The sequence below is a fragment of the Lolium perenne genome, chromosome 4, assembly GCF_019359855.2.
Source record: "Lolium perenne isolate Kyuss_39 chromosome 4, Kyuss_2.0, whole genome shotgun sequence".
In the NCBI taxonomy this organism is placed as follows: Eukaryota; Viridiplantae; Streptophyta; class Magnoliopsida; order Poales; family Poaceae; genus Lolium; species Lolium perenne.
Window position 1 is genome coordinate 327,962,997 of NC_067247.2, and position 14,302 is coordinate 327,977,298.

General features: G+C 47.6%; 1 protein-coding gene across 1 annotated transcript; it reads left to right on the top strand.

Annotated features, from left to right (window-relative positions):
• Positions 1-530: 530 nt before the first annotated feature.
• Positions 531-8,704, top strand: LOC127296399 (filament-like plant protein 4). The gene is made up of 6 exons (XM_051326460.2): positions 531-1,059; positions 3,998-4,095; positions 4,386-4,581; positions 4,822-7,165; positions 7,247-7,307; positions 7,949-8,704. The coding sequence occupies exons 2-6, from the start codon at positions 4,012-4,014 to the stop codon at positions 8,372-8,374; spliced, it is 3,111 nt and encodes a 1,036-aa protein (XP_051182420.1). The 5' UTR covers positions 531-1,059; positions 3,998-4,011; the 3' UTR covers positions 8,375-8,704.
• The last annotated feature ends 5,598 nt before the right edge of the window (positions 8,705-14,302 follow it).

Genomic DNA, 14,302 nt, shown 5'->3' on the forward strand with positions numbered 1-14,302 from the left:
GAGCAAGTCAAGGACATCCACTAGATGGAGTCCCATCGACGGTATTGCTGAATGCTTCCCACAATTTTCATCAAACGAAAGTTTATAGCAAGAACTATTTCGAAGTTCGGAACCTAAATTTGAACTACTCCAGTAAATGGAGTCATTGAGGGAATTCAGTTCGAAACCACAGTTTTCAGTAATTTGAAGTTCATTAAAAGGGGGAAATAATGATGATTATCTCTAATGCCCCTAAAAATATTTTAAATTAATGCGTCTAGAATTATCTTTTGTATTTAATGGTACTATTGACTGAGGTCCCTCATTTATCGCAGATACTAGGTGACACATTGAGATCTTCTGGTACCCGTGTGAAAGAGCCAGAAGAATACATTGTTGGCGTCATCGCTTCTACCAGAAAATAACACTTCTTCGGCAAGTTTATTCATAGCAGTATACCATTTCCTTGAGTTGACGTGTAATTCTGCGCTGCCGTCACCCGCTCCCTCTTCTTCTCCTCTCTCAGGCAGAGGCAGCGCTGCACAGCACATCACTCTCTCGGCTTTTCCCCACTCGCCTCGCCACTTTCCTCCCTCTCCTCCCTCCTCCCCAGCTTTTTAGCCCACCTACCGGCAGCAGCAGCGCCCCATAACAAAAAGCGCCCGCACCTCCTCTCCCCCACGCAGCCACCATTCTCCATTGACAGCCCCGGACCGGGGAGCCGAGCTGCATTACCGGACCAGCGAGCTCGCCGCTCGTGCTAGCTGCTGCAGTTGCCGCGCGGAGGTGCGATTCCAAAGGGGCAAAAGGTGCGGGAGCCAAAAGGGGGAGTGGGGGAGTGAGGTGAGGTGAGGGGGCATCCAGTCCGCTAAAGCGCGGTTGATTGATTGCAAGTGTGCGCTGCAAGCGACGACCGCATCGCCGCCGCAGCAGCAGCCCACCGACACTCCCCCCCCGCGCGCCGATCGGAGCCGCGCGTCAGATCCAGCTGCCGGTTGGATTAAGGCCGGCTCCGGCGCCGACGACCCCGCCGGATCTGCATTCCGCGGACGACCTCCTCGGCGCGAGCTCTCCCCTCCCGTAAGTCACCCTTCCCTCTCTCGTGTGGTCGCGTAATATTTCTCTCTGTTTTTGGATGTTGCTGTGGTCCGATTGCGCTTGGTGCTCGTGCAATGTGTGCAGGATTTCTGCTGTGTTTTTTGAGCTTTTTTTCGACAGTTCGAATAGCGTTCGTTCAAACAAAAAAAACTTCCCCACGGCAGACGCTCGTTCTGCGAAATTTTTCGATGGTTTTTCTTACAGAGATCGAATAGCGCTCATTCAAAAATAAAATTCCCCACAGCATAAGCTCCTTCTGCGAAATTTTGGGATGGTTTTCCTTCGATAGTTCGAACAGCGCTCGTCTCGTTCAAAAAACTTCCCCCCATTTTGAGCCCCTCCTTCGTGCAAGCCGAGCCGCGCTCTCTGAATTTTCACTGTTTAACCGAGAATATTTTTCTGGAATGTTGACACAGTTCCTTGACATTTTCGTTCCGCTGGACCGCTTGTTTTCGGCCCTCCCGGACTTCCCGGCTCGTGTCTCCTTGTCTCTTGTGGATGAATCGCACACACATACCTTACCATACCACTAGTAGTAGCAGTCGCAGTGAAATCACTCACACAGCGTCGGCCTCGTCGTCACGAACTGTGCTCGCTCGCGCCATCAGATCAGCCTCCATCCATGTCGTTCGTGGCCGGCAGCCCTGTTCCAGCTTTACCGTCGTCACGTTTTGTCCACCTCCATGATTTCCTCCCGGAAATGTTCCATTCCATTCCATGATGGCATGAGTGAGTGAATGAAAACGAAGCTACGAGACCCGCTCCACGCGGTACGGATTCTGCGCGTGAAAGCCGCCTCTCCAGCGGGTACGGCGGCGACTTCCTTTCCTCACGGGGGGTATAGCATGATTGATACTTGAAACAACGTGGGTTTTCTACCGGTACTATCCACAGCTACTAGTACTAGCACTTACAAGATTAGTAAAAGGAGGTGGTAAAAATAGGAGCACTACTAGTAGTAGAACATGCAAGGAATGGATTTAATAGGAGTGGCGGGACTGGTTACTAGTACTAAAATCCAATCAACCGACGGAGCATTCGCCGCCATTAATGGCGGTATCGTGCTCGGAGTAGTAGCTCCGGGCTTTTACTCCGGCTCACGCCCGCCGTCTTTATTACTACAGCCAAATACCCACCCTCCCTTGACCTTCAGCGCTGTTGCCTGTCTGTACCAGCAGCATCTTCTTCACCGATGGACTCTTCTTCCCCGACGCGCGCGGCGAGTAGGTGTCCGGTCATCTCGTCCGTCGGTCCGTTCGGCCAAACAACCCCTCCGCATGGGCTTAAATAAACATTCGACGCCGGCCATTACTGCCGCGGGCGTCTTAGGTGGCCGCCATGCGCCCTTAACTGCCGCGCTCGCCGAGACCGAGCTCAGCTGCGCTGCGCTTGCCGCGTCCGCGTCAAACTCCAGCCTGGGCGCCCGGCCGCGCGCCATGGTCCATGCATAGAGATAGAGATACTGCTGCCTGCTGCCTGCCTTAATTAAGCCCAGTTAGGTGAGCACAGCCAGCCACAGGCTGAGTCATGAGTGTTGAGTACGTGACACGACTCTTACTTGCCCCGCTCGCGTCAATGCCCTGGCATGACGGTGATCGGATCGGCTCTTGCTGCTGCTGCTGCTTTAACCCCACAACTTGGCCTCTCGGGTGGGGGGCACCGCAACCGCGTGCGCTTTGGAGGGCATGAAAATTCCTTTGGCATACTAGCCCTCCTCCTCCTTGTCCATGGTCCTACTCTCTATCCTACTACATGCTAGCTGTGTGCATTGTGACACAAGCTTCTGGTTTTGGATCTTGCCAGATGGAATGTATGATGCTGGAACCTTGAGGTACGCCGGGGTTTATGTACGTACCTCCACCCGATCTACATGACTGCCTGATTGCATTATTGTACGCATACCTATATATGGGTGTGGAATGATTGGATCTCAACCGTGTACAATACTTTGCCCAACCACCAGCCACTGTATGCGTATGTCCTCTTCTGCGGGTTGGGGGTACTTGCTAGCAGCAGTTTGAATTATGGATGCGCGCGCAAGAAAACAGAAAACAATTCACGCTAATTATGCATACTGGTTCGTTTGTCTGGCGCATACTCCACTGCATCGCACATATTTCCTTCTTTTATTTCCTTTGTGATAGGTCTTCGCGGTTGGCGACAGGATTGCTTACGTTACATTTGAGGTCTCTGACCTACACGATCGCACAAACGCTTACACATGCATGATGTGGAGAGATGTTTTCTTGAATTTGGTTTGGTTGTCACATACATAAACAGATTTTATCAGATACAGAGTGTGCTGTTTTTATGTGTTCGCTAGCTTCTTAAAGATTGGCTTGCATTTTGGAGTTTGGCTTCTCTCATCAATTCTACTTTCCTCTATAGCTTGAACTGTAATAATACTACAAAACCATACGATTTTGGAGTTCCTTGCCTCATCAGTTCCACTTTCCTCTATAGTTTTAATTAGCTGCAATACGACAAAACCTTATGGTTTTGGAGTTTGGATACATGTCTTGGCCGGTCAACTGATTGCTGGAAACAGGAACATATTATAAATCGTGTCTTTCGTATATTGACAATGGTCGGAGTCAAAACAGCTGCCCACCAGCAGCTAATTTGCTGTATGACTTACGTGCAAATTTGGTTCTTGCCAACACCGCCAATAATGAATATTTGTATGGATGTGTAAGAGAACCTTTTGCGTGGAATGAATTTTTTTTACTTCTGTTTGCACTTTTGACCGATACTTTGCATGTAACGTATATCTACCTTTATCTTTGTTTTATTGTTGCAGTTGGTGACAATACAAACTTAATCTCAGTTACTTTTGAGCAGTGCGCTTGTATATGCAGGATATGTATGTGCAATTTCTTGCGTTAGGTTGCTAACAAACATTAACCTCTTATGTGATCAGATACCTTGCGTGAAATGGACCGACGTAGCTGGCCTTGGAAGAAGAAATCATCTGACAAATCCTCAAACGCTGATGTTTTGCAGAATCAAGCAGAACAGGTTTGTTTTCTATTTAGATGTGTTTAAATACCAGTGATGTCTCTAGTACTCTTTTTTCTAACTTCCTGATTGACAATGCTAAAGCAAACAGTTCGTAATTGCGATGTCAGAGATACTCTTATGTTTTAACCAACTGTTTAAGGTTGCATCTATTCATTACCTAGTGATTGTGCTTGCTAGCGTTGCAGCCAGTTCCTTTACCTAGTTGCTTTCCCTAAATAAATGTATGCTGTGTTTCAAACCTCTATGACAATGTTTGCTTCCTTCTAAGATTACCTTCTATTGTGCAGGATGATAAAGTTCCGAAATTTGTGCAAATTTCACCTGAAACATATGCACATCTTACCGAATGTGAACAAGAAGTGAAAATATTAGATGAAAAGGTGAAGAACTTGAATGATGAAGTGTCTGCATTGCAATCTGAGATCACTACCAAAGATGCCCTTGTGAAACAGCATGCTAAAGTTGCTGAAGAAGCTGTATCAGGTGCGCAGATGATCTCTATACTCATTTTCTTTTTTTGGGGGGTCTGGCTAGATGAATTTATTCTCTATAACTGACCTTCCTCATTTTCCTACAAACCTTACAGTAGTGGGTGTTTGGTTTAGTTTAATAGGCAGAATTATTTTTCTTGTTGATCTCATTATGTGCTCCCACAAGATACAATTTGGTTTATGAATCACTATTGTAAATATCTTCTTTATGAGATTATTTTGCTACTGTTAGGTTGGGAGAAAGCTGAAGCGGAAGCCTCAGCACTGAAAGTTCAGCTTGAAACTGTTACGTTGTCTAAGCTAGCAGCTGAGGAAAGAGGTGCCCATCTGGATGGTGCTCTAAAAGAATGCATGAAGCAAGTAAGAACTGTGAAGGAAGAAGGCGAGCAGAAGCTACATGATGTAGTCTTCGCGAAAACCAAACAGTGGGAGAAGATAAAGGCCGAGTTGGAAGAAAAGTTGATTGAATTTGATCATGAGCTCATCAGGGCTGGTGCCGAGAATGATGCACTCTCAAGATCACTCCAAGAGCGGGCAGATTTGTTGATGAAAATTGATGAGGAAAAGGCTCAAGCAGAAGCTGAAATTGAAGTCTTGAAAAGCACGATTCAGTCAGGTGAAAGGGAAATAAATTCGCTGAAGTATGAAGTGCATGTTGTCTCCAAAGAGCTTGAAATCCGCAATGAAGAAAAGAACATGAGTGTGCGCTCAGCTGATGTAGCAACTAAGCAGCACCTGGAGGATGTTAAGAAAATAACAAAACTAGAAGCTGAATGCCAAAGATTGCGTGGTCTTGTTCGAAAAAAGTTACCAGGCCCCGCTGCATTGGCTCAGATGAAAATGGAAGTGGAGAGCCTGGGAATGGGCAGAGATTATGGAGACAACAGATTGCGACGATCCCCCGCAAAGAATTCTAATAGCTTTCATCGTCCTATGTCCCCTATGTCTCCAGTTCCTGATTATGGTTTTGATAATCTACAGCACATGCAGAAAGAGAATGAGTTCCTGACTGCACGTTTGTTAACTATGGAAGAAGAAACTAAGATGGTCAAAGAGGCATTGACAAAACGGAACAGTGAGCTACAAACTTCAAGAAGCATGTACGCTAAGATAGCAGGCAAGCTACGCAGCTTGGAAGTTCAAATGGTGAATGGTAACCAACGTAAGAGTCCAAACATGGATATCCACTTTGATGGTGTACATAGCCAAAATGGAAGTAATCCACCTAGCATGACATCCATGTCCGAAGATGGTGTTGATGATGAAGGCAGTTGTACTGAGTCTTGGGCCAATGCTCTGGTATCTGAGCTCTCCCACATCAAGAAAGACAAAGTAGCTAAGAGCAGTGTCACTGAAGGTTCCAACCAGTTGGAAATGATGGATGACTTCCTAGAGATGGAGAGATTAGCTTGTTTGCCTTCTGAAACTAACTGCCATGGCAATACTGTTGACAAAATGAAAATAAACAATGCTGAGGCTGCTATGTCTGGTCTTACTGAGAGTAATGGTGTTAAAGATTTGCAGTCAGCTTTACCATCACCAGGAACTCCATCTAGTAAACAGCAGCTGTCTGAGGGTTCTCCACTCTTGAAATTGCAGTCCAGAATATCTTCCTTGCTGGACTCTGAATCACCTAAGAACAATGTTGGGAAGGTACTAAGCAGTATCAGAAATATTCTGAAGGATATTGAAGAAGAGGCAGATTCAATGAATACAACCAACATGGTTGATGTTGCTGACAGTGAATCATTAGTGAACCAAGGCAAGAGGTTGAGCATTGGGAGTAAACATGCCATGGATCAAGAATTTTTAGAGGCCGTCTTGAAGATTCAAGACTTTGTGAAGTCACTTGGTCAAGAAATGTCTAAGAACCAAGGCGTGCCTTCTGATTATGATGGGCTATGTGAGAAAATACAGCACTTCTCTGCACTGGTTGAGAAAGTTATGTCAAACGAAGATGTCGTAAATGACATCATTATGGCACTCTCTCGTATCTTTTCAGAAACTAGTGAGATCAAGTTCACAATGTTGAGAGACAGCACCAAGGAAACAGACAGTAACAATTTAGATTATGTTGACAAAGTGACACTACTTGAAAACAAAGTGCAGCTTGTACCACTGAAAGATAACATTTCTGGCCCTTGCCCACTTATTCCTCACTCATCTTCTGATCCTGAGATGGTGGGTCCTACTGATGCCGGATTCGATGTGAAGATGTGCTCCCCGGATGACTACGAGCAACTTAAATCCGAGAAGATGAATCTGGAGGTAGAATTAGCGAGGTGCAGCAAAATGATAGAAGATACACAGTGTAAGTTTTGTGAGATGGAGAAAAATCTGGAAGAGCTTACATCCAAGTTGTCTGCCAGTGAGAATTCAAACAGCTTGGCTGAGACACAATTGAAATGTATGGTTGAATCCTACAAGTCGCTTGAATCAAGGAAAAATCAGTTAGAAAGCGAAATAGAAGTGTTGCAGTCCAAAATAGAGATTTTAACAGCTGAACTCAGTGATGAAAGACAGAGTCATGAGGATGACTTAGCCAGATACAAAGATCTCGAAGAGAAGATGGAAAGGTAAAACTGAGGTCTTCTTATTAATAGTTAGTATATATGCCTCTGCTTGGTTTCTTCTCACTTTGACTTTTTAATATGTAGATATGAGAATGAGCAGAGTTCAATGCATGTGGACGAGATTGAAGATACCAAAACGAGCCAGGTACTACTAATGATAACTAATAAATACTAGCACTTTTCTTCTTAAAATCGCATCAAAATGTGTCATTTTAGCATCCTCCCTCCATCCGGAAATAAGTGTTCTTTTTTGCATTTGTCGTAAGTCATACTTTTTAAATTTGACCAACATTATTATAAAAAAAGTATTAGCATATATGACATCAAATTGCTATATTATGAAACTATATTTCAAGACAGATCTAGTGATACTAATTTAGTGTCATAAATGTTGCTACTTTTTCCTTCGAATTTGGTAAAAAAGGCTGACTTAGAACAAAAGCTGGAAGTACACTTATTTCTGGACAGAGGGAGTAGAGCTTTGGATTCACAATATTTCTATATAACGATTGCCTTATGATGTTTGTTTCGCTGCTGGATTATGCCTGTTCATGATTGGCCTTCTGTCCATCTATTGTTGATGATGTATAAATACTGTTGTAGAATTCGAGGTACGAAAGTCATAGTAGCATTAAATCATATCCTACTCAGAACCAAGCAGCAAGTGTTGAATATAGATTATAAACTCATTTATACTTGAGAATATAGGTTATAAATTTGTATTCTGAAATCTTGCGATTTCTGGGAATTCAAAACTTATAACACTGTTCTTTAACTTGATGGCAGGAGGTAGAAATAGCGGCTGCAGCAGAAAAGCTTGCAGAGTGCCAGGAGACCATGTTGATTCTTGGTCGCCAACTGCAAGCTATGCGTCCTCCAGCAGAGTCGATAGGTTCCTCACCAACCCGGCAACGAATGGAAGACTTCTTGCAGGACGTTGCAGTAACAACCGAAGGTGAGCATACCCAGAAACCATCAGGTCAGCTTGATGCATATCAGGAAATGCTCGAGTCAGGGAACGTATCTCCCCTCAACGGATACAAGACACACATGACCCCTTCTGATGTGGAGGGAAGTCCTTTCGTCTCAACGAACAGTTCCAAGCGTCCGAAGCACAGATCGAGATCTTCATCCTCTTCCTCGATTGCTAACCAGTTGCCTGACAAACAAAACCGGGGCTTCAGCCGGTTCTTCACCAAGGGCAAAGAGTGAACATTAGGCGGGCTTGCAAGATTCTGTGTTGGCTTGTTGATTCTTTGTGGCAAATGAACGACGGATCAATGCAGGTCACAAGTTTCTATAGAGCTGCTCGGCGAACCTGCTTGTGTATTATTTGAGGTGGTGCCTTGAGTGGTTCAGTTACTGGAGTAATACTTATCTTGCAGTCGAGCGGTTATGACCAGGTTGTGTGTGAGAGTGTTAGCAGTCAGTGGTATGTTCGGCTAGAGTTTTTCTGGGTTGTTGTTTGTCCGAAACCTCACTAAAACCTCACTGTAAATGTGCTTACTTGCATGAAGAGCGTTGTTGTTGGTTTGTGTTTCATTCTCTTGTGAAGTAACCTGTGTATCTTGCTGGTGCCGCAAACTGGCTTGGTATGCAGTTAAGTTAACATGCATTTATTAGAAGGCTGTAATTGAGTTTATCTTTTTTATCAATCTAACACCTGAAGATCCTGTGCCAGGTTTTGCTTGTACATGCCAGTTTACATCCGTTACTTGGGAAGACAGCCTTCAGCGGAGGCACAAACAAAAACATATGGCTAATTAGTAATTACCAGTCCGCTAAACTCAACAAAACAAGTGAGGTCTTTACCAGTTTACTAGCTGAATACCCGTACGTTGCCACAGAATTGAAAAATTATATACTCTTAACCATGTGCATCAAACGTGACATGTAGTTTTCAGCTACATAACCACACAAGTTGTCGTCTTCGTAGGCAACCATTAGGTGAGTCTTTAGGATCTTGCATTCTTACTAATTTGTTGGAGGCTTACTCCCTCGGGTAAATGCAATTCAAAAAGTGCATATTTGGCCTGTTAAATTCTTTTGCAGCATCAAGGAGAACCAAGCCCAAGACATGTAAGAGCAGACACAAAATTATTGCTCAATAAAATATGGAAGGACAAATCGTTGGTTCCTAGACTTCAAACGTTTGGTTGGAGATTTCTTTTAACAGCGATGCCCACTGGAGCAAAAGCAGGTAAATATAGTAAACACATTAGCAAGTTTTGTTGCAGATGTGGATTGGAGGAAGACAATATTCACCGGAGTGGTGTTTTGGAACATGGGTGCATATACTCCCTATATTTTGAAATGCATCTTACTTACATTTTAAATTTCAAAAAAATTGAAACAAAAAATTCATACGTACATCTTCACGTGCTACGCGCTCACAAAGTCGTTTCATAAAAAATCGACTTATCATGTGACGTATGTAAAAAAGATAAAATTCAGTGCTAAAAATAATGCTTTTCACAAGATAAAGTTTCTCCTTTTTACATAGACCACAAAAAACATTGGTTTTTCGTGAAACTTGGCTAATGCACATACATTATGGAGATGCACATGTAGAATTTTTTATCCAAATTTTTTGACATTTTGAAATATGCTTTTTTGGTAGAGGGAGCATACGCACGTGGGAGCCGAATTGAATTTCCGCCGTTTCTTCACTTGTTAGTTCTCCAAGGCTGCTTGGTTCTCTGAACCTCGGTTTATAAGAACTGAAATGATTATTTCTAATGCTGGTAGCCTTTCTCAAATTCTACAAAACTTGATGAATATGAATCATCCTCATGCTACTCTCAACAATATCTTAACTTTCATGTGGTGCATCAGGAAAGCTATAAATGATAAACTCTAATAAAAAAGATACCCATCCAAAACAAATTCAGCACATAGCCCATGCTATTAATCAAAACTTGGAGAAATATGTTTTATTTCAGGTTTTGACGAACATGTCGCAACCTCTCATCGGTACAATTAGGAGTCTGAATCAAAATGAAGAAAGGGAAAATCTCAAGCAAGGAGACACAATCAAGTCAGATTCGTTAATTGCAAGTACCAAGATATACACTGATGCTGCATGGAAAACTAAGAAGGCCCTAGGTTCACAAGGTCAAACAGCTTCTGGAATAAGTGTTTTCTTCCATTTTGAGAATCCTTCTGGTGAATCCAAAGTGATGATTCAAGCTACCTCCCCTACTGCGCCTTCCCCTCTCATGCTGAAGTTATTGCTCTTATCTTTGCTGCAAAGATCGCCTAACAACTTAACACCTCCCCAGTGACTTTCCTCACAGATAATCTGATCTTGGCAAGAGGAGCTGCGGCAGTGAAGATCACCAGCTCATGTGTCCCATGAGAACTGCGTGGCCAAATCGCTCAGTACAAAAAGGCCTCAAGAAATCTAGAGGTAAACATCTTCCATATCGAAAGAGAAATCAATGGTGTGGCTCACAACTGCTCGATCTCATCAGGCATTAAGACACTCTCAGTCTATGTCTATCCATAGTTGTTCTAGTTCAGCTCAAAATCGTAGCATTTGCCCTGTTTTTCTTTCTATTCAGAATATCCTTTCTCGGGGAATTGTAATTCATGTTGTACACTGTCTTAATGAAATTTAGCGCCATCGGCGCCTTTCCTTGTGCAAAAGAAAAATCTATTTTTGCTAGAAGTGAATGATAGATGTTTTTTAGCTTAGTATTTGATTGCTACGATCTTCTGAACACCTTGACCACGATTCCACATTATTGTTTATAAAAATATATGCATATTTTAGCTAGCAAACATGCACATAAACTAGGGTTGCTATGAATCTGACACAGGCATCCCAGCCTTAAGAAGAAGTTACCATCATCCTTCTATTTGTTGTCCCCTCTTCCTTCACGTAGGCCCGTCTGTCTACCATTGCCAAATATTAGAAATGAACAAACTATTTTTTTTTGCTCCCATTTTAAGGAAAGTTGTTCCTTTTCTGAACCCTTGTTCTCTTCCTCGTACCACAGCTTAAAATCTATCTGCATTGGCATTACACAATTGGTTATGTCGTGTTGCTTTGCTCTCATGTATGCATCTATCTCTATTGCCACCATACACACCAAGCTACAAAAAAATTTAAGCCATTATAATTCTCTACTCATATGGACCCGTTTATATTAAAATAATTTAAGGATGCCACACAGTTATACTAATGCATCTACTAACAATATCATGTTTTCTACTTTTTATCAAACAAACTCGCATTAATCATAACGTCAACTAAATTTTAAGCTATCATAAAGCAAAACTTGAGGATAGATTTGATGCCATGTTCCATCATGTGCTTGTCGTCCTTCGGTAAAGATTGTTTGGAAGAATACTAAAATCGAATGAAATATATGGATATGTGTCTCCAACGTAATTAAGTGTTTTGTACTCATCATTCAGATAATAATGAACTATAAGAAATTCCAATATTTTCACAAGACGACAATCTCTTGTTATTGATGATGTTATGACCGGGCTGGTCTACCGCCGGAGGGGGCCCACTGGCCCGGCCGGCCAAGCTTAGTTAGGGGCTTAGCCCAATTAGCAGATTAGGGTTTCACAGATTTCTTTTATAAATACGAGTTGTAATCGACAAGATCAATCAAGCAATAAACATATTTTGTTGCCGACTCCCTCAGGAGTCGGAGTCCCAAACCCTAGCCGCCGCCCAGCCTTGCGCCGCCGCCTCTCCCCAAGCCGCGCGATGGCGCCCTGCCGCAGGCGCCCTCGCCTCCGCACGCACACCGCCCCTCCTTCCCCTACAATCTCCGCCCTAGACCTGGTAGATACACTGATTCTACCAATTTGGTATCAGCCTCCTCGGTTACGATCATGCCTTCGGGCCAACCCGCCGCCACCACCGCCGCCACCTCCGAGACGCTGCCGGCCTCCACCGCCGCCGCGCACATGCCGCCGCGTTCGCCGCCGCCCTCCACGGAGACGCGGCGCCCATGGTGGATGCCGCCGACGCCGCTCCCCTCCTCTCGCAGCAGGAGCTCTCGACGGCCATCCGCGACCTCGCCACCGCGGTCTAGGGCATCCGCTGTACTTGATCGGCACGCGGGGGATGACCTCGCCATCCCTGCCGCCGCCCTCACCACCTACCCGGCCGCGCCGGCGATCCCATCCGCCCGGGCATGCTCGTGCCGCCCTCGGCCTCGCCGCCCCGCCGCCGTGGGCGCCGTGGCAGCCGGGCCCCCGGCGCCGGTCCCGCCTCGCTGCCCCAGGGCGTCCCCATCCAGCGGGTGTAGTTTCCGCCGTCGCCCTCCCGGCTCCCGGCGTGGGTGACCGCGACGGAGCCCCCGCCCGTCTACTCGGCCGCACCGGCGCCTCCTCCCGTCTACACGGCCGCCGAGGACCCTCCGCAACCGTCCTTCCCGGAACAGACGTACTCGCGCTTCGCGGAGCCCTCCGCTGGTCGCACGGAGTACCCCGTCCAGGGCGCCGCCGGCCTCGCTCCCCCACGCTACGCCAAGCTGGATTTTGCCACGTATGACGGCGTCGAGGATCCCCTCAACTGGCTCAACGAGTGCGAGCAGTTCTTCCGAGGACATCGTACTCTTGCTTCGGACCGGACGTGGCTCGCCTCGTACCACCTCCGCGGCGCCGCCCAAACATGGTACTACTCCCTGGAGCAGGACGAGGGTGGCATGCCCCCATGGGACCGTTTCCGCGAGCTCTACCTTCTCCGCTTCGGCCCCCCGATCCGCGGCAGCCGTTTGGCGGAACGCGGGCGTTTGGCCTTCACCACTACGGTGCAGGACTTCGCCGACCGCTTCCAGGCCCTCGCTTGCCATGCGCCCGGGGTGATGGGACAACAGCGCGCCGAGCTCTTCATTGCCGGACTTCCTGACCACATCCACGTGGACGTGGAGCTCCAGGCCCCGCAGGACATCCAGACGGCGATGCACTATGTGCGCGCTTATGAGCGTCGCGCTCAGGCGGTTCAGCAGGCACCCCTGCCCCGCGGCGCCCGCGCCGCTCGGCCTCCTCCTTCGGCCGCGGTTGTCACCCGCCCCGCCCCACCTGGACCGATCGGCCCCGCCCCCGCGGCTACTCGCACGTTCCGCCGCCTCACCCCGACAGAGAAGCTCGAACGCCGCCGCCTTGGGCTCTACTTCAACTGCGACGACCCCTACACGCCCGGCCATGTGTGCCCGCGCCTCTTCTACCTGGAGACAGTCGACATGGAGGAGGGCGACCCGACGATCGGGACGGTTGCCACCACGTCCGAGCCGGCCGAGCCGACCGACGCGGCCGCCACGGCCTTCGTCGTCTCTCTACACGCACTCGCTGGCATCCGTCACGAGCGGACGATGCTGCTACCAGTCACGATCCATGGCGAGACCCTGGTGGCGCTGCTGGACACGGGCTCCACGCACAACTTTCTCCCCGCCGCCACTATGCGCCGCCTCGCGCTACAGCCGACAGGCGGGGATCACCTCCGCGTGACCGTGGCCAACGGTGACCGTCTTCACTGCCATGGGGTGGTCCAGCACGTCCCCCTCATCATTGGCGACGAGCACTTCGTCATCACATGCGCCGGCATCGACTTGGGCTGCTTTGATTTCATCCTTGGCGTCGACTTTCTGTGGACGCTCGGTCCCATCCTTTGGGACTTCGACGCCCTGACGATGACCTTCTGGCGCCAGGGTCGCCACATCCGCTGGGAGGGTCTCGGGGGCACCGCCCCCGCACCGCAGCTTCAGCTTGTCTCCGGGGCCGACGACGCCGAGCATCCCCTCCTGACGCACCTCCTGCAGCAGCACGGTGACATCTTCGAGGAGCCGCAGACCCTGCCGCCCCCACGCGCGCGTGACCACCGTATCCACCTGCTCCCAGGGTCGGCGCCAGTGGCGGTGCGCCCATAGCGCTACCCACAGCTGCAGAAGGACGAGCTGGAGCGCCAGTGCGCGCTCATGCTGGTTGCGGGCATCATCAGGATCTCCACGTCCCCGTTCTCCGCACTGGTGCTATTGGTGCGCAAGTCGGATGGCACGCGGCACTTCTGCATCGACTACCGCGCCCTCAACGCCCTCACGCTCAAGGACAAGTTCCCGATCCCGGTGGTTGACGAGCTGTTTGACGAGGTCCACGGAGCGTGGTTCTTCACCAAGC

Excerpts from the sequence above, each read along its gene's own strand:
- LOC127296399 (XM_051326460.2), top strand. The coding sequence starts at position 4,012 with ATGGACCGACGTAGCTGGCCTTGGAAGAAGAAATCATCTGACAAATCC. Across the intron at positions 4,096-4,385 it reads TGCAGAATCAAGCAGAACAG|GATGATAAAGTTCCGAAATT; the intron begins GTTTGTTTTCTA and ends TCTATTGTGCAG. Across the intron at positions 4,582-4,821 it reads TGCTGAAGAAGCTGTATCAG|GTTGGGAGAAAGCTGAAGCG; the intron begins GTGCGCAGATGA and ends TGCTACTGTTAG.